The sequence below is a fragment of the Oncorhynchus kisutch genome, unplaced genomic scaffold (genome assembly GCF_002021735.2).
Source record: "Oncorhynchus kisutch isolate 150728-3 unplaced genomic scaffold, Okis_V2 scaffold3571, whole genome shotgun sequence".
NCBI lineage: Eukaryota > Metazoa > Chordata > Actinopteri > Salmoniformes > Salmonidae > Oncorhynchus > Oncorhynchus kisutch.
The window spans coordinates 120,549-142,042 of record NW_022265516.1 but is presented as its reverse complement, the minus strand read 5'-3'; the positions used below and the strand labels follow the sequence as shown (position 1 = coordinate 142,042).

Below are 21,494 nucleotides of genomic sequence, written 5' to 3'. Positions count from 1 at the left end.
CATGTTCACAGGGGTGCGTTTCTGCATGTTCACAGGGGTGCGTTTCTGCATGTTCACAGGGGTGCGTTTCTGCATGTTCACAGGGGTGCGTTTCTGCATGTTCACAGGGGTGCGTTTCTGCATGTTCACAGGGGTGCGTTTCTGCATGTTCACAGGAGTGCGTTTCTACATGTTCACAGGAGTGCGTTTCTACAAAGGTAAGCAGGTTTTGACAGGAGAGAAGGGTTGAATAGGAGAGATTAAGTTGAACACCTGACAAAAATACACTAAACTCCTAGATAAAGGATTTAGTTTGGAATAAGGGAAGCATTGTTACAGAACCATCCTGTTGAATCCTACGGCTCTCTGGACTTCCTGCTTTTCACCCTCTACCTACATGTACATATTACCCCACTCAAACCCCCCAACTACCTCATTACCCCAGGACACTGACTCGTTTCCAGGACTCTTTGCATAGAGCCTCATTGTTATTTTATTGGTGTTATTTCATTTGGATCTATTTGTTAATTTTCATACTTTAAGCACATTGTTGGGAAAGGCCTCCTAAGTAAGCATTTCACAGTAAAGTCTACACTTGTTGTATTCAGCATTTCACAGTAAAGTCTACACTTGTTGTATTCAGCATTTCACAGTAAAGTCTACACTTGTTGTATTCAGCATTTCACAGTAAAGTCTACACTTGTTGTATTCAGCATTTCACAGTAAAGTCTACACTTGTTGTATTCAGCATTTCACAGTAAAGTCTACACTTGTTGTATTCAGCATTTCACAGTAAAGTCTACACTTGTTGTATTCAGCATTTCACAGTAAAGTCTACACTTGTTGTATTCAGCATTTCACGGTAAAGTCTGTCTGTAACCAGGCCTGTAGTTGAGAGGTGTGCTCTCTGTGTGTGTGTGTGTGTGTGTGTGTGTGTGTGTAAGTCCGTCTGTAACCAGGCCTGTAGTTGAGTGGTGTGCTCTCTGTGTGTTAAGTCTGTCTGTAACCAGGCCTGTAGTTGAGTGGTGTGCTCTCTGCTCTTGTCTGCTGGCTCAATAATGGAACACTTTGCCCTGCGTGTCTTTTTCTTACAAACACACCAACAACATTCCTTCATTTTATGTTGCCTCTTGCAGTACATTCCTGGAGCATAGAGGTCATGCATGCTTCTGGCCTCACCTCCTGCTGCGATGGCCCTTCTACTGACTCCGACACACACACACACACACACACACACACACACAGGGGTTTTTCTTAATTTGTACTATCTTCTACATTGCAGTATAATAGTGAAGACATCAAAACTATGAAATGACACATATGGAATCATGAAGTAACTTAAAAAAAAAAAGTGTAAAACAAATCAAAGTATATCTGAGATTCTTCAAAGAAGCCACCATTTGCCTTGATGACCTCTTTGCACATTATTGGCATTCTCTCAACCAGCTTTGTGAGGTAATCACCTGGAATGCACTTCAATTAACAGGTGTGCCTTGTTAAAAGTTCATTTGTGGCATTTCTTTCCTTCTTAATGCGTTTGAGCCAATCAGTTGTGTTGTGACAAGGTAGAGGTGGTTTACAGAAAGAAGATGGGTATTTCACCAAATAGGGCTAAGTACATATTATGGCAAGAACAGCTCAAATAAGCAAAGAGAGACAAATCAAATCAAATTTATTTATATAGCCCTTCGTACATCAGCTGATATCTCAAAGTGCTGTACAGAAACCCAGCCTAAAACCCCAAACAGCAAGCAATGCAGGTGTAGAAGCATGGACAACAGTCCATCATTACTTTAAGACATGAAGGTCAGTCAATACAGATTTTTTTTGGTTACTACATGATTCCATGCGTGTTATTTCATAGTTATGATGTCATCACTAGTATTCTACAATGTAGAACAGAGTCACAAATAAAGAAAACCCTGGAATGAGGAGGTGTGTCCAAACTACTGTGTGTGTGTGTGTGTGTGTCTGTGTGTCTGTGTGTCTGTGTGTCTGTGTGTCTGTGTGTCTGTGTGTCTGTGTGTATAAATAAATGTGAGTGAGTGAGTTACATACAGAGAAGAAGAGTTACACAGGCTAGGCTATCATTGACAGGGGTTAGAGGTTAGAATGGTCACTTCTCACATGACAGTGGACTGGAGGGGCAACACTATGAGGAAAGGGAACCTTCAGCAGACAGACTTTATAGCTTCCTCTCTTAGCTGGGACCAGCTAGTGTGAGGAGTCTGCAGCGGGCTGAACAGAAAGGAGGAATGAGCAGCACAGGAAAAGAGGATGAATGTGTCAACATTTTCTCCAGAGGGGGGATTTTTCAGACCAAACACAGGAAGTTAGAGTCACACAGACCAGAGCGGTGCAGGGGCTTTATCCTCCCTTCTCTCCTTCCCTGTAGCCCGGCTTGACTGCAGTGCCAACCTAAAAACACTCAGTCAGGTCTATACAGTAGAATATAGCTAAATATACCATCTAAATATCCACTCAGTCAGGTCTATATAGCTAAATATACCATCTAAATATCCACTCAGTCAGTATAGGAGGGAAACAGAGAGGAGGAGAGGGAGCAGCAGTGTGCAGTCCTAGACTCTCCTGGACACAGACAGACAGAGAGACAGACAGACAAAGCCCCAGGCAATAAACACACACACTCTAACACACAGCATCAGTAGGTGTGCTATTGTGTTTTAGAAGAAATGAATGAACTCATGAGAGGACACACTGGCCCAGAAATCAAAACAGTGCTGAAAAGAACAGGAGGAAGAGGGTGCTGGAGGTCCCACAGACCGTCTCTAATGGCCGGGTCCCCTCTATCTAGCTCCTTCCCTCCATCTCCCTCCTTCCCTTGTCAAATAGACCCGTACTGTACTCTGTCCTCAGACTAGGTCAACAAACATCCAAACAGACCTCAGCCTAGTCACCCATTAATCTATTAATACACTTTAGTGAATCAGTTCACATTCCTCCATCTCAGACTCTCTCTGATCATGAGGAAGCACGGAGCAGCACGGGGCAAGTGGTCAGACAGACAGAGAGGCATTACAGCATCATTTCCTGGGGATTAGAATCCGTGCAGCTCCAACAGGCTCTGGGACGGTTCTAACTTTATGGGTCGGCTTTGATCCCACTAAAGCTTCCAACGACACGCTGTGACGTCCACACACACTGAAATCTAATCACTTGCACAGGGGAAATAACGTAAAACTTCAACTCAAACGCAGTCTCAAATAGCCACCTGTCCCTTTTAATAGCCGGGTATCTGCACACATTTCAGCAAGTAAACACCTGTTGTTTCCAGAGGGGTTATCCTACGAAGCTTCATCTACCCCTGGGTCTTCTAAAGCTCACCAGCTTCAGTTAGCTTCACATTCCAGCTCAGGCTTCATCAGTACCACAACAGTGGGTATTTATCCACCTGCTGTGAACTCTAGCAGGCATGTAAACAAACAACTCTTCATTGAAACAATACTGGACCATCAATCCACGGTCCAGTCAGTCACATTTTCATTTGTGCCAAAATCCAAATGAAAGAAAAGTTATCTTGTAAATTCAGCAGGCTATGGTGTGAAATAGGCTTTTAGAAGTTCCATATTGATTTGATTACTTATCGTTAATGCTGCCTTTGGTTTGCTTATCAACGCACAAGCAACTTTTCCCCCACTACTAATTGATATACAGGATACACTGAGTGTACAAAACATTAACAACTCTTTCCATGACAGACTGACCAGGTGAATCCAGGTGAAAGATATGATCCCTTATTGACGTCACTTAAATCCGTCACTTAAATCCACTTCAATCCGTGTAGATGGAGGGGATGAGACAGGTTAAAGAAGGATTAAGCCTTGAGAAAATTGAGACATTGATTGTGTATGTGTGCCATTCAGAGGGTGAATGGACAAGACCAAATATTTAAGTGCCTTTAAAACGGGGTAACGGTTTGTGTCAAGAACTGCAACGCGGCTGGGTTTTTCACGCTCAACAGTTTCCTGTGTGTATCAAGGATGGTTTACCACCCTAAGAAACATCCAGCCAACTTGACACAACTGTAGGAAGCATTGGAGTCCATGATCCAATGAACTGAGGCTGTTCTGAGGGCAAAAGGGGGTGCAACTAAATATTAGGAAGGTCTTAATGTTTGGTCTACTCCATGTATACAGTCATTGTATTTGACATGGTCTGTTCAACTACCGACCGGATCTCACTTCAGGAGTCGTCCAGGGGGGATAAACATCTACGAGAGAAGGGAAAGTAAACTGAACTAAAATAGAAAACGCATCATGCAACAATTTCAAAGATTTTACTGAGTTATAGTTCATTTAAGGAAATCAGTCAATTGAAATAAATTCATTAGGCCCTAATCTATGGATTCCACGTGACTGGGCAGGGTTGCAGCCATAGGTGGGCCTGGGAGGACAACCCACTGGGGTGCCAGGCCCAGCCTATCAGAATTATTTTTTTCCGCACTAAAGGGCTTTATTACAGACAGAAACACTCATTAGCACCCCCCCCCCCCTCAGAAGATCCCACAGGTGAAGAAGCCGGATGTGGAGGTCCTGGGCTGGCGTGGTTACACGTGGTCTGCGGTTGTGAGGCCGGCTGGACGTATTGCCAAAGTCTATAAACCGAAGCTGGAGGCAGTTTATGGTAGAGAAATTAACATCCAATTATCTGGCAACAGCTCTGGTGGACATTCCTGCAGTCAACATGCTAACTGAAAACTTTAAAACATCTGTGGCATTGTGTTGTGTGACAAAAGTGCAGATTTTAAAGAGGCCTTTTGTCTCTAGCACAAGGTGCACCTGTGTAATGATCATGCTGTTTCATCAGCTTCTTGATATGCCACAAATCAGGTGGATGGATTATCTTGGCAAAGGAGACATGACAACCAACAGGGATGTAAACAAATTAGATGAATAAGCTTGTGTGTGGGGAATATTTTTTTCAGCCTGTTTAAATTGCTCAGCACTAGTTTCAGCACTACGGCTGTTCATGTTGTCACTACCATAATCTCAGTCAGTAGTGAGTATCACAGAGGAAGAATCCTCACACATACTCTCTGGCGTGCACAGCGACCCCACACACACCTTCTCTGAAGGTCATATTCATGGGTTTGTTTGCGAGGCTCAGCAGGGCTGAGCAGGCGTCAGATTATCATGGCAGTGGTGATGCATTACCTCCAGCAGGACAATCTTCCTGTCATCACTCATGTGTTTACACTGCACACCTACGCCTCACATGGAGACAGAGATTACACTACGCACAGAGAGAATTACACTACGCACAGAGAGAATTACACTACGCACAGAGAGAATCACACTACGCACAGAGAGAATCACACTACGCACAGAGAGAATAACACTACGCACAGAGAGAATAACACTACGCAGAGAGAATAACACTACGCACAGAGAGAATAACACTACGCACAGAGAGAATAACACTACGCACAGAGAGAATAACACTACGCACAGAGAGAATAACACTACGCACAGAGAGAATAACACTACGCACAGAGAGAATAACACTACGCACAGAGAGAATAACACTACGCACAGAGAGAATAACACTACGCACAGAGAGAATAACACTACGCACAGAGAGAATAACACTACGCACAGAGAGAATAACACTACGCACAGAACGAATAACACTACGCACAGAACGAATAACACTACGCACAGAACGAATAACACTACGCACAGAGCGAATAACACTACGCACAGAGCGAATAACACTACGCACAGAGAGAATAACACTACGCACAGAGAGATTACACTACGCAGAGAGAACACACTACGCAGAGAGAACACACTACGCACAGAACGAATAACACTACGCACAGAACGAATAACACTACGCACAGAACGAATAACACTACGCACAGAACGAATAACACTACGCACAGAGAGAATAACACTACGCACAGAGAGAATAACACTACGCACAGAGAGAATAACACTACGCACAGAGAGAATAACACTACGCACAGAGAGAATAACACTACGCACAGAGAGAATAACACTACGCACAGAGAGAATAACACTACGCACAGAGAGAATAACACTACGCACAGAGAGAATAACACTACGCACAGAGAGAATAACACTACGCACAGAGAGAATAACACTACGCACAGAGAGAACACACTACGCACAGAGAGAACACACTACGCACAGAGAGAACACACTACGCACAGAGAGATTACACTACGCACAGAGAGAATACTAAACTAAACCTAGGGCCATTTCAGAACTGGCCCACCTTTTTAGACTTCTACTTGGAGGCCCAACATAACAATCCTTGTCCCAACAGACAGACAACACCAGGGACATAGTGAATGATGTCCCAACAGACAGACAACACCAGGGACATAGTGAATGATGTCCCAACAGACAGACAACGCCAGGGACATCGTGAATGATGTCCCAACAGACAGACAACGCCAGGGACATCGTGAATGATGTCCCAACAGACAGACAACGCCAGGGACATCGTGAATGATGTCCCAACAGACAGACAACGCCAGGGACATCGTGAATGATGTCCCAACAGACAGACAACGCCAGGGACATCGTGAATGATGTCCCAACAGACAGACAACGCCAGGGACATCGTGAATGATGTCCCAACAGACAGACAACGCCAGGGACATCGTGAATGATGTCCCAACAGACAGACAACGCCAGGGACATCGTGAATGATGTCCCAACAGACAGACAACGCCAGGGACATCGTGAATGATGTCCCAACAGACAGACAACGCCAGGGACATCGTGAATGATGTCCCAACAGACAGACAACGCCAGGGACATCGTGAATGATGTCCCAACAGACAGACAACGCCAGGGACATCGTGAATGATGTCCCAACAGACAGACAACGCCAGGGACGTAGTGAATGATGTCACAACAGACAGACAACCGTGACCCCAAAAACCGCAATACCTGGTGAACCGTTACACCCCTAGTGTGTACATGTGTGTGCTGGGATAGCAGCTCTCCTCCCCTGTCATCTCCACCTCATCAAGCTGATTACCCAGGAGCACATCAAAGACAGCTAACTGTAGCACATCGCTATGCTAACTAGCCAGCATCCTATATCCATGGTGACTGGGGGCTTACTTAGCATGCGGACATGGAGGAGGACGTGGAGGAGAGCAGTAATACAGAGAGGGAGGAGGGGAAATATGGGGCTCTCCGTGCAGGGGAAATATGGGGCTCTCCGTGCAGGGGAAATGTGGGGCTCTCCGTGCAGGGGAAACGTGGGGCTCTCCATACAGGGGAAACGTGGGGCTCTCCATACAGGGGAAACCTGGGGCTCTCCATACAGGGGAAACCTGGGGCTCTCCATACAGGGGAAACCTGGGGCTCTCCATACAGGGGAAACCTGGGGCTCTCCATACAGGGGAAACCTGGGGCTCTCCATACAGGGGAAACCTGGGGCTCTCCATACAGGGGAAACCTGGGGCTCTCCATACAGGGGAAACCTGGGGCTCTCCATACAGGGGAAACCTGGGGCTCTCCATACAGGGGAAACCTGGGGCTCTCCATACAGGGGAAACCTGGGGCTCTCCATACAGGGGAAACCTGGGGCTCTCCATACAGGGGAAACCTGGGGCTCTCCATACAGGGGAAACCTGGGGCTCTCCATACAGGGGAAACATGGGGCTCTCCATACAGGGGAAACATGGGGCTCTCCATACAGGGGAAACATGGGGCTCTCCATACAGGGGAAACATGGGGCTCTCCATACAGGGGAAACATGGGGCTCTCCATACAGGGGAAACATGGGGCTCTCCATACAGGGGAAACATGGGGCTCTCCATACAGGGGAAACATGGGGCTCTCCATACAGGGGAAACATGGGGCTCTATACCGGTGTGTAACAGGGGAGCTTCCTCCCTGCTCAGCTCTGCATGTGTGATGATAGGAGCTTGACAAATACGTGGGGTAGGATGCAAGAGCTCCTGAATCATGTGCTAAGTGCTGCAGTCACCGGAATGCAATCTCACACACACAGTAGCTAGCTAGCCAGTCTACTTCTCACAGATGCCAGCCTCTGTAGTTGCTCAACTGCAGCCTGTTTTTCAGGAGTTCCTCAAAAATAAAGCTCAATCCATCTGTCGACATGTTAGTGTACACAAACACAAAGAAAAACAAATCTACTCAGATTAACAAGAGCATCATTAGCCTGCTCCCTGTAACTAATCCACTGAAAAGGGGCCTTCCTTCCCAAGCCTTAAATGCCTTCCGCTCAGCATGACATTTCCCTTTAAAACTGACTGGATACATGTCTCACAGGGCTATGAACATAGTGATTCATATCACACTTAAACCTTCCAGAGACAGGGCTTTATTAGTTGGTATAGCCTCTTGTCTAGTTGGTATAGCCTCTTGTCTAGTTGGTATAGCCTCTTGTCTAGTTGGTATAGCCTCTTGTCTAGTTGGTATAGCCTCTTGTCTAGTTGGTATAGCCTCTTGTCTAGTTGGTATAGCCTCTTGTCTAGTTGGTATAGCCTCTTGTCTAGTTGGTATAGCCTCTTGTCTAGTTGGTATAGCCTCTTGTCTAGTTGGTATAGCCTCTTGTCTAGTTGGTATAGCCTCTTGTCTAGTTGGTATAGCCTCTTGTCTAGTTGGTATAGCCTCTTGTCTAGTTGGTATAGCCTCTTGGCTAGTTGGTATAGCCTCTGTCTAGTTGGTATAGCCTCTGTCTAGTTGGTATAGCCTCTTGTCTAGTTGGTATAGCCTCTTGTCTAGTTGGTATAGCCTCTTGTCTAGTTGGTATAGCCTCTTGTCTAGTTGGTATAGCCTCTTGTCTAGTTGGTATAGCCTCTTGTCTAGTTGGTATAGCCTCTTGTCTAGTTGGTATAGCCTCTTGTCTAGCTCTACACTGGTTTAGTGGTAGTAGATGTCAGGGAACTCTTGTCTCCTGATCACTGCAGCAGATGTGGGTAGGTAGGCAGGCAGGTCTATGTTCTTGAGTGTCTCTCTGGCAGAGACTCAGTCATGTGGCCTCGGTGTCAAGACCACATCAACGGGCCTTGGTCTCTCGGTCACACGGGTCGGGTCTGGGTGTGAATAATATATTGGGATAATGTGATCCTGATCTCAACCGTCTGTCCATCATAATGCCAAAGCCAGTATCTCCCTTCCATATATATCCCCATCCACTCTGTTGGCAGTGGTGTCAAGGTTGTCAGATCAGATAACACAATGACACACTTAGCCTCAAAAATGGCCTCATATTGTGATGAACAACAGCTCTAGCACTGGATGACATCTTTACACGAATGGCAACCCAGGCCCTCTCCTTCCTGCCCCCTGGCTATGACAGACAGAGCTCACTCAGGTTCATTTTGATTAGCCAGAAGATATAGCCCAGGCTGAGCTACATTCACATACCCGAGGCGAGCACTATACCATAAAAGGATCTCAGTTAGCCTCCCTAGCCTACATTCTTCTTAGTGCTTGTTAGGATCAATCAATGCTGACCGACATTGAACATGACAGTCTCACAAAGAAACATTGTTACTGTTGTGGCCATGTCCAGACACCCCATGCTTTCCAGTGTGCGCTGGTGTCTTAAAATCACCTCTGCTTTCAGAGAGGCTAGTGGCAGTTAAATACAGTAGTAGGTATGTCATGTGTAATTGGGCCCTGCAGCCACCCCTCCAACTTACCCTAGGGTGTACCCGAAATGGCATCCTATTCCCTACATACTAGTCCCCTACTGCTCACCATAACCCTATGGGCCCTGGCCAAAAGTTGTGCACTACCAACCCACTATCAAGCACCTCAGGCTTAGAAAAAGTCTAAACCACTGTTGGTATTAATTTGCATGTGGTGGATAACTGTGGGATTCTGCTATTCAGACACATTAACATGTCAATACTGTACAGGCCTCTGTCACACAGGGTATTGGATTTTTAGTTGTTGCCAATACAATCAGTCATTGGGTGATAAGTTTGTAACATCGAGTCAGTCATAGAACAGGGCCAAGGCTAGGGGAGAATGTAGAAGTGACTGAGTGGACAAAAGCACCAAAATATTCCAGGTAAAATGGGTAACATGTTGAGGATGGTGGTCATATGTCAGACAGCCTAACCTAAAACATCATGAACCTTTCTAGTGATGCTAACATCTTGTCAGACTGCATTACTATTTTAAATGGGAGGATTGTAATTAAAAGAGTTAGAAACAACCTTGAGCATGTGGAGCATGTCGTGCTATAAACCAGGGATTCCCAAACTCGGTCCTGGGTGCACGTTTTGGTCTTGGTCATCAAGGTTGATTATTTGAATCAGCTGTGTAGTGCTAGGGCAAAAACCCAAAACTTGCACCCAGAAGGGGGGGCCCAGGGCAGAGTTTGGGAAGCCCTGCTATAAACCACTTCCTTTCACAATCCTAATTTCGCACTGCCCCTGGTCCTTGCGCAACATCCGTCAACTCCCTATTTCAGACCCCACCGACATAGCTGGCGGACTGGCTGGGACAGGCCAGACAGAACACCACATACCAACCCGTTTTCTGTTCAACACAAAATCCTTGCAGATAATTGATACGAATACAGATTGATTATGTCTGCTATGTAACATCAGGAATATGATGTGGAGAATACAATATCAATATATTGAGATAAACACGAAGTCGGATGTCATGGACAAAGAAGTAGCTAGGGAGTGGGACTGGGGAAAAGTTAGCCAGCTAGCCACCCAGTTAGACATGTCTGGTATGCATGCACACATTCCAGTTTGTATTTCTGATAAATAAGGTAGTCTATGTATAAACGGTTTTGTATTTCCATTGAATACAGCAATCTACCAAGCAAATAATTTGCTGCTATTAATAAGATGAAAAGCACGAATGCCAACTCGGCTCATGCTAGCTAGCTAGCTGACTGTCAATGGTGGGAAGTTGACAAAGCTTTCTTTCTGGTCTTAATCGATGTCTGCCAATGAAACTGTCAATATTCAGAACAGCGAGCAAGCATGTTCATGAAGATTTTAGGTCATGGTGGTACGAAATGCGAGTTAGACAGGCACGCCTGACAAGCTAGGTAACCAGCTAACGTTTAGCTCTTGCTAACGTAAAGTCAAGAGCGCATCGATTACTACACTCGGGTGGCTGGTTTGGGAGGCCTAGCACCCACGCCTATATTATTGAACTGTATACCGTTAAAGTACTGTACTGAAAAACTCTTCGCTTTCCGATTAGAAGAGAGGGAATATGCACATTTCTAAAAGGTGACAATGCTCGGCCGCATTAAATTACAAGCCTGGAGATTTGTATGAGGGAATTGCAGGAGAAATGTGTCCCTCCGCCCCCAGGATAGCATAGCAAGCCGCCCAGCAGGGAGCGTTCACACGGGAAAAGCCTAAAAGAAGCATCACGAGGAACAAAAAAAACTACCGCAGACAGAGACACTATTGACTGAAGACTCATGAATCCATTGTGTTGAAACTAAACAGTCGACACATCACCTATTTGTCGGTCAGCGCGGAGAAACCGGTTAGAACTGCTCGTGTGTGTTCGAGAGAGGGAGAAGGATGTCTGGCTGGTCTCACCATAAAGTCACTGCCGAAGTTATCCTCTCCTTTCTGGTCCCCTTCTCGCATAACACAAACCCCTTGGATGAACTTTCTCAGGATATTCGCCTGGTCCATCCTCTCGGCCCGCTGTCCGGCGGCTTGTCCGGTTTTCCCACGGTATGTAAAATAAATCCAAAGTGGGGAAAAATAAAAAAAATAAAAATAGCTTGAGCTTATATATCCTCGCAGATAATCATTTCAACATCCCCTAACGCCCCATGTTATTTTTCATATTCTCTTCGGGTTAGACAATAATAATCCAAACAAAATTCGTGATTCCGTTGTTGTTTCTAAATATATATCACAAGCTATGACCGTAAACTAGCTGTCGTTACTTGAATATAAAAATCCAAACACCGGTTCACCCCTCCCTGGCTCGCCGCTGCCACATTCACAAGTCAGCTACAAGAATACACTGACTGCGGTCGCCCCTAACGCCACTTGGAAACATTAACGCCCATTTCACTAAATGGCTTACTGTAATTGGTCCGTAGCTTCAAGAAATTAGTACGTGATTGGTGAATACGTTACGTCAATCTAAAATGTCAATAAATTAAGTGGGCGACGCTCCCGTCAATCACTATGTCTCCTGTTCTTCTCTCTCATTGGTTAAATTCTATTTAGCGCTTCCTTCTTAGGTTTTACTGTAATGCAATTGTTACAATGGATTGGTGCATAGAGTTCTCCCCTATATTGTGAAATGATTACGAAAAAAAAAATCAATCTTTCATGTGGTTAAAATGATACAGTTGCTTAATAATATCCAACTGGGCATGGACATGGGTCTGTGTCCTCGGCCGTCTCTTTTCTGTCTAACTGTCTTCCTCTGTGATCTCAAATACACAGGCATCCACAGTGTCAGGAAGCATTCTTGACCTGTAGAGGTTAAGAAATGAAAGGCCGGGCAGTGCATTCCCTCTCTCACACAAACACCACTCTTTCACTCACGTTCATTTCACTTGAGAGACAGATTCATTTTGTACTGTAACACGAGGACACAGGTTAAATCTAAAAGCACATGTGTACTAATGTACTATTTGTCTCTGGTCAAATGTAGTGCACTGCTGTAGGCTATATTATTTGGGATAGGGTGTCAAAAAGACAGCATATGAAGGAGGATGACATCACACACCCCTGAACCACTCTTATTGCAGGGGAATGAAAAACAGCCTGGGTCTAGTTCCTGTTTGTTTACAGATCTCCTCGACAAGCTACTTCAAAGTCTTCCCCCTCAACCGGTCACTTTCATGTCACAGACAGACCCCTCTGAGAGGCTTCACTGGGTCCTCCCTCCTCCCATTGTAACAGACGCTGTGGGGTAAACTCGGGGGATATCCTAGTTAGAGGTCAATCGTAACTTGCCCAACTTCCCCTTTGAATGACTGCAGATTTGATAGTTGTGTTAGCATGACAAGGCATTATGAGCTACTACCCCCCACTGACTGACAGTCTGTAAAGAAATACATCGCCATTCTCTTGTTTCCATGGAGATTAATTTTGCCTTGTTCATTTGTTTTCTTTATAACCGTCTGCAATTTTAACTTCATTTTACCCATCATGGGATTTACTGACTACACATGGGATTTACTGACTACACATGATATTTACTGACTACACATGGGATTTACTGACTACACATGGAATTGACTGACTACACATGGGATTGACTGACTACACATGGGATTTACTGACTACACATGGGATTTACTGACTACACATGGGATTTACTGACTACACATGGGATTTACTGACTACACATGATATTTACTGACTACACATGATATTTACTGACTACACATGGGATTTGCTGACTACACATGATATTTACTGACTACACATGATATTTACTGACTACACATGATATTTACTGACTACACATGATATTTACTGTCTACACATGATATTTACTGTCTACACATGATATTTACTGACTACACATGATATTTACTGACTACACATGATATTTACTGACTACACATGATATTTACTGACTACACATGATATTTACTGACTACACATGATATTTACTGACTACACATGATATTTACTGTCTACACATGATATTTACTGTCTACACATGATATTTACTGACTACACATGATATTTACTGACTACACATGATATTTACTGACTACACATTATATTTACTGTCTACACATGGGATTTACTGACGACACATGATATTGTGTATGTGGTCAAACAGTTCTGTATTATTACAGACTGGGTGTGAGGGGGTGTGTATGTGTGGGTGGGTGTGTGCGTGCCTGCATGCGTGCGTGTGTTTGTGTATAAATATGCATTGACCACTTCCATCTAGCATTATTTGTATCATATTGCTGTAATAACCATCTACATGCGTAACAGCACAATCAAACTAGTAGGTCTAACAAGCACAGTAAACCATTTGTGAGCTGCATATTTCTCCCAACAACTTGTACACTCATAGTTAGAGCTCTCATAGGATTTGTCTCATGTCTAGTTCAGAGCTGTTTAGAACACATACTTTAGTTTAGAAACATTCTAATTCTAATTGGGGCTCCCGAGTGGCTCAGCTGTCTAAGGCACTGCATCTCAGTGCTAGAGGCATCACTACAGACCCTGGTTAGATTCCAGGCTGTATCACAACCAGCCGTGATTGGGAGTCCCATAGTGCGGGGCACAATTGGCCCAGTGTTGTCCGGGTTAGGGTTTGGCCGGGGTGGGCCGTCATTGTAAATAAGAATTTGTTCTTCACTGGCTTGTCTAGTTAAATAAAGGTTCAACAAAATAAAACACATACAAGCTTCCCCCATGACACATTTTCACCACCAATGAGGGGCCGTAATTGAATCCATCATCAGACTGGCCTGCTGCTACTGCTTAAACAGGACAACTATCTCACAACTACGCAAAAGGTAGACTGACTGTCCTACATGTGTTTTCATAATGGACGTTGTGTTCTGCACCGGGAGCTGTGGAAATGTTGTACTGTATTTGCATAAATACTTGTTTAAATTTATTTTTTACATTTTATTAGGATATGTTTTAATTTATACAAGATGTAGCCTACAAACTCACAGGGAGAGTTTCAGCCTGCAGTGTTTGTCACACAGGAATCATGGTGGATTTATATTGTGAATTGAATCATCACCAGACTAAAGAGCTACATAGAGGCTTATTCATGATTAATTCCTCTCAGTAGCAGTTCGCCCTGACATCCAAGAAACACTCAAGCAGCACCATGGTCAGAGCGGCCTCCAAAAGGAGCCAGCCTCCTATCTTTCCTCAGGCTTTATAAATGACAACAAAAACCCCATTCAGGCTAGTCGGGGGGGGGGGGGGGGGGGGGGGGGGGGGGGGAGACCAAGCTGTAAAGGAGCCAGCTAGCCTTATAGACACACACTGGCAGGCCGAAGCCTGGAGGACTGCTCAGGTCCCCTCATGTCCCCTCCTGTCCCCTCATGTCCAATGAGTGGCTGTTTGAACTCAGAGAGCAGGATAGAAGTAGCTCAGTTCTCGAGCTTTTAAAGAAAACAAGCGTTACTTCTTCTGTCCCGCTGTGTTCTTCTCACCCACCCGATACTCTTTCCTCATTTTATGATATTTGGAAACATTTTAATTACACTGGCTCTGTCTCAAAACCCCATTCCCTTTATAGTGCACTACTTTTGACCAGATATCCCTACGCGGCTCTGGTCTGAGGTAGGGCTCTATATTCCCTTTATAGTGCACTACTTTTGACCAGATATCCCTACGCGGCTCTGGTCTGAGGTAGGGCTCTATATTGGGAACAAGGAGTCCGTCATTTGTAATTTGCACATTGACAGGAGGCTATTACATTTGAGTCCTTTAGCTGATGCTCTCATCCACAGTGATTTCCAGTTAGTGCATTCGTCTTCAGATAGCTACGTGAGACAACCACATATCTCAGTCATAGTACATACATAGTTATTACTCTGCATTTCCAGGCGTCTATCTGCTCATCATTCACAGCAGGGAAAGGCGTGTGGGCAATGCGATGACCATCTCACAGAGATGAGGTCACAATTCCTTCAGCATTCCCTCAGTGTTCCTAACATGCTCACAAACCCTACTGGCACTTCTGAGAAAACATGACAAAACAAAAAGATCACTACTTGTACTTTACTTGAACAGTAATTACTGTACATAGACATTTGAAATGTCTCTATTCATTTGAAACGTTGGTGAGTGTAATGTGTCCTGTTCATTTTTATTGTTTGTCACTTTTGTTTATTATATATTTCACTTGCTTTGGCAATGTAAACATGTTTCCCATGCCAATAAAGACCTTTGATTTTAATTGAATTTAATTGAGTGTGTTGAAACAGTGGGATTTCTGAGTGAGAAAGTGAGAGCGGAAGGAGAGAGAGAGGTGGTATAGACAACATACAGAGACAGATATCCCTCAGTCAGTTATTCCAGTAGTTACAGAGACAGATATCCCTCAGTCAGTTATTCCAGTAGTTACAGAGACAGATACCCCTCAGTCGGTTATTCCAGTAGTTACAGAGACAGATACCCCTCAGTCGGTTATTCCAGTAGTTTCAGAGACAACATACAGAGACAGATATCCCTCAGTCAGTTATTCCAGTAGTTACAGAGACAGATATCCCTCAGTCAGTTATTCCAGTAGTTACAGAGACAGATACCCCTCAGTCGGTTATTCCAGTAGTTTCAAAGACAACATACAGAGACAGATATCCCTCAGTCAGTTATTCCAGTAGTTACAGAGACAGATACCCCTCAGTCGGTTATTCCAGTAGTTACAGAGACAGATATCCCTCAGTCAGTTATTCCAGTAGTTACAGAGACAGATATCCCTCAGTCAGTTATTCCAGTAGTTACAGAGACAGATACCCCTCAGTCGGTTATTCCAGTAGTTTCAGAGACAACATACAGAGACAGATATCCCTCAGTCAGTTATTCCAGTAGTTACAGAGACAGATACCCCTCAGTCAGCTATTCCAGTAGTTACAGAGACAGATATCCCTCAGTCAGTCATTCCAGTAGTTACAGAGACAGATATCCCTCAGTCAGTTATTCCAGTAGTTACAGAGACAGATACCCCTCAGTCGGTTATTCCAGTAGTTTCAGAGACAACATACAGAGACAGATATCCCTCAGTCAGTTATTCCAGTAGTTACAGAGACAGATACCCCTCAGTCAGTTATTCCAGTAGTTACAGAGACAGATATCCCTCAGTCAGTTATTCCAGTGGTTACAGAGACAGATATCCCTCAGTCAGTTATTCCAGTAGTTACAGAGACAGATATCCCTCAGTCAGTTATTCCAGTAGTTACAGAGACAGATATCCCTCAGTCAGTTATTCCAATAGTTGTCCAGGTTGTTGACTCGTCATCGGCGAGGCCAATCCAGCCTGACCTCTGATTAAAGCTGGTCAATGCTTTCCTTTTCACATAGGGCTCGAGCCTCTCTAGCGTGCTGTGCTCTTAAAACCCAGAACCATAACAGACACGGGATGTTTCCCAAATCGCATCGATATAGTTCACTACGTTTGACCAGAGCTCTATGGAACACAGACCATGGGTTAAATGGCTCCCTACTGGTAGGGATTCCATCACCAGCTCTATGGAACACAGACCATGGGTTATATGGCTCCCTACTGGTGGGGATTCCATCACCAGCTCTATGGAACACAGACCATGGGTTATATGGCTCCCTACTGGTGGGGATTCCATCACCAGCTCTATGGAACACAGACCATAGGCTATATGGCTCCCTACTGGTGGGGATTCCATCACCAGCTCTATGGAACACAGACCATAGGCTATATGGCTCCCTACTGGTGGGGATTCCATCACCAGCTCTATGGAATGATGCAGTTCAACAGTTCAGTATGAGGAAACCAACCAGACCAACAGGCTTATGATTGATTCATATACATTTCACAGGAATTCCTTGGAAAATAGTTTCTCACAGGTTTTTTTAATGAAACATTTCAGATGTTCTTCATAATGCAATTAATGAAAAACAATTGTCTAGTTGTGTGAGAATGTATCAGTGAGCCTAAGAGGAGGATCCTCTCTCAGAGAGGAGGAGAGAGAAAGAGAGACAAGGGGAGAGAGAGGAGAGGAGGAGAGGGGAGAGAGAGGAGAGAGGAGAGAGGAGGAGAGAGGAGGGAGAGAGAGGAGCGAGGAGGAGAGAGAGGAGGGGTGAGAGAGAACAGGAGGAGGAGAGAGGAGGTTCCTCTCTCAGAGAGGAGGAGAGAAAAAGAGAGACAAGGGGAGAGAGAGGAGAGGAGGAGAGGGGATAGAGAGGAGAGAGGAGGAGAGAAAGAGAAGGGAGGAGAGAGAGAAGGGGAGAGAGAGGAGTGAGGAGGAGAGAGAGAAGGGGTGAGAGAGAACAGGAGGAGGAGAGAGGAGGTTCCGTATCGCTTTGAGGGAGGAGAGGGGGATAAAGAAGAGGAAGAGAGAAAAGAGAGAGAGGAAGAGTGAGGGAAAGAGGGAGGAGGGGAGATAGAAGAGAGGAGGTGAGAGGAGTAGAAATAAGGGGAGAGGGAGGAGAGGAGGAGGAGAGAGGAGGTTCCGTATCTCTTTGAGAGAGGACGAGAGGGGGGTAGAGATAAGGAAGAGAGAGAATGGGAGAGAGAGGAGAGGAGTAGGAGAGAGGAAGAGAGAGAGAAGGGGAGAGAGGAGGAGAGAGAGAAGGGGAGAGAGGGGAGAGATAAGGGGAGAGAGGTGGAGAGAGAGAAGGGGAGAGATAAGGGGAGAGAGGAGGAGAGAGAGAAGGGGAGAGAGGGGAGAGATAAGCGGAGAGAGGAGGAGAGAGAGAAGGGGAGAGAGAGGACAGGAGGAAGAGAGATGAGATAGAAGAAGAGAGAGAAGGGGAGAGAGAGGAGGAGAGAGAAGAGGAGAGAGAAGAGGAGGAGAGAGAGAAGGGGAGAGAGGAGGAGAGAGAGAAGGGGAGAGATGAGATAGAAGGAGAGAGAGAAGGGGAGAGAGAGGACAGGAGTAGGAGAGATGAGATACAAGAAGAGAGAGAAGGGGAGAGAGAGGACAGGAGGAGGAGAGATGAGATAGAAGACGAGAGAGAAGGGGAGAGAGAGGAGGAGAGAGAAGAGGAGAGAGAAGAGGAGAGAGGAGGAGAGAGAAGAGGGACACAAGTAGAAGAGAGAGAAATGTCCTGGTGGTCCATCATCAGAGAGATACTGTATGTATAACAGATCATAAACACAGCACAGTATCCATTTCATCATATTTTGCAAGGCAACATGATTCTAATGTAATCAGCAACAATCGTGTGTGTTTGTGTGTGTGTCCAAGTGCGGGTGCGTGGACTCAAGGTCTTTAACAGGGACCTTATGGTCCTCTCTCATCCCCCCATTCTCTCTCTCTCTCTTGGGTGTAAAAGCAGGAATGCAGCCGTCAGGGAATACAGGGCAGACCAGCTGAGCAGTGGAATGCTCTGACAAGCCCTAACAAAGCCCAGAAGAGGGAGGCTCCCCTGCACACACACACACACACACACACACACACACACACACACACACACACACACACACACACACACACACACACACACACACACACACACACACACACACACACACACACACACACACACACACACACACACACACACAACACACACACACACACACACCCTGTCACCCAGGACCACCAGCTTTCTCCTGACACCTTACATGTCTACTTATAACCTACAGTACATTTAGGGTGTTTCGTAAAAGTGCCAGCTTGCACATGTGTGGTCAATGCTATACCTTTTGCAAGATTTCACAACACAGAGCACACCCTTTCATAGCAGCTCCAGCTCCCAGCCAACCAGAGAGAGGTGCTCCCAGCCAGGCAGACAGAGAGAGGTGAACATGAAACTGCCTGCTGTAGATATGTGGAGGGTAAAATATCTGCCCCCAGGCTATAAAACATGGTACAGAGGTGTGTTTCACAATGCATGTCTTTTCATGGCAAACAGCTCTCCTATCTCTATAGCTCTACAGTATGTCCTCATAGTGCTCCTCCTCTCCTCCTCTCCTCCTCTCCTCCTCTCCCATCTCTACAGTATGTCTTCATAGTGCTCCTCCTCTCCTCCTCTCCCATCTCTACAGTATGTCCTCATAGTGCTCCTCCTCTCCTCCTCTCCCATCTCTACAGTATGTCCTCATAGTGCTCCTCCTCTCCTCCTCTCCCATCTCTATAGCTCTACAGTATGTCCTCATAGTGCTCCTCCTCTCCTCCTCTCCTATCTCTATAGCTCTACAGTATGTCTTCATAGTGCTCCTCCTCTCCTCCTCTCCCATCTCTACAGTATGTCTTCATAGTGCTCCTCCTCTCCTCCTCTCCCATCTCTACAGTATGTCTTCATAGTGCTCCTCCTCTCCTCCTCTCCCATCTCTACAGTATGTCTTCATAGTGCTCCTCCTCTCCTCCTCTCCTATCTCTACAGCTCTACAGTATGTCTTCATAGTGCTCCTCCTCTCCTCCTCTCCCATCTCTACAGTATGTCTTCATAGTGCTCCTCCTCTCCTCCTCTCCCATCTCTACAGTATGTCTTCATAGTGCACCTCCTCTCCTCCTCTCCCATCTCTACAGTATGTCCTCATAGTGCTCCTCCTCTCCTCCTCTCCCATCTCTACAGTATGTCCTCATAGTGCTCCTCCTCTCCTCCTCTCCCATCTCTACAGTATGTCTTCATAGTGCTCCTCCTCTCCCATCTCTACAGTATGTCTTCATAGTGCTCCTCCTCTCCTCCTCTCCTATCTCTACAGTATGTCTTCATAGTGCTCCTCATCTCCTCCTCTCCCATCTCTATAGCTCTACAGTATGTCTTCATAGTGCTCCTCCTCTCCTCCTCTCCCATCTCTACAGTATGTCTTCATAGTGCTCCTCCTCTCCTCCTCTCCCATCTCTACAGTATGTCTTCATAGTGCTCCTCCTCTCCTCCTCTCCTATCTCTATAGCTCTACAGTATGTCCTCATAGTGCACCTCCTCTCCTCCTCTCCTCCTCTCCTCCTCTCCTATCTCTACAGTATGTCCTCATAGTGCACCTCCTCTCCCATCTCTACAGTGTCCTCATAGTGCACCTCCTCTCCTCCTCTCCCATCTCTACAGTATGTCCTCATAGTGCTCCTCCTCTCCTCCTCTCCCATCTCTACAGTATGTCCTCATAGTGCACCTCCTCTCCTCCTCTCCCATCTCTACAGTATGTCCTCATAGTGCACCTCCTCTCCTCCTCTCCCATCTCTACAGTATGTCCTCATAGTGCTCCTCCTCTCCCATCTCTACAGTGTCCTCATAGTGCACCTCCTCTCCTCCTCTCCCATCTCTACAGTGTCCTCATAGTGCACCTCCTCTCCTCCTCTCCCATCTCTACAGTATGTCCTCATAGTGCACCTCCTCTCCTCCTCTCCCATCTCTACAGTATGTCCTCATAGATAAACATGTCTCCACTGTTCAAACTCTTTACCTTAATTGATATACTTCAAGGAAACAAGCTATGAACTAAATTGAGAGTTAGAGGCATGAACATGATATAAAAGTCATGACCATTTCCAAAGCAACATCAATGGTGATATTTTCCACCACTACCTACTTCTGATTCTTCAGTAACATGGCTATTGTGTGTTGACAGACAGACAGTGTCTAGTCTGATCTTTCAGTAACATGGTTATTGTGTGTTGACAGACAGACAGTGTCTAGTCTGATCCTTCAGTAACATGGTTATTGTGTGTTGACAGACAGTAGTCTAGTCTGATCCTTCAGTAACATGGTTATTGTGTGTTGACAGACAGTGGTCTAGTCTTATCCTTCAGTAACATGGTTATTGTGTGTTGACAGACAGTGGTCTAGTCTTATCCTTCAGTAACATGGTTATTGTGTGTTGACAGACAGTAGTCTAGTCTGATCCTTCAGTAACATGGTTATTGTGTGTTGACAGACAGTGGTCTAG

At 45.4% G+C, this 21,494-nt stretch overlaps 1 protein-coding gene across 1 annotated transcript in view; it reads right to left on the bottom strand.

The window, feature by feature from the left end:
- The window catches only part of LOC116371708 (tyrosine-protein phosphatase non-receptor type 12-like), a 95,400-nt gene extending 83,413 nt beyond the window's left edge, over positions 1 to 11,987 (bottom strand). Inside the window, 1 exon segment of the mRNA XM_031820644.1 lies at positions 11,543 to 11,987. Within this exon segment, the coding sequence (XP_031676504.1) occupies positions 11,543 to 11,641 (99 nt within the window). The 5' untranslated portion in view covers positions 11,642 to 11,987.
- Positions 11,988 to 21,494: the final 9,507 nt, after the last annotated feature.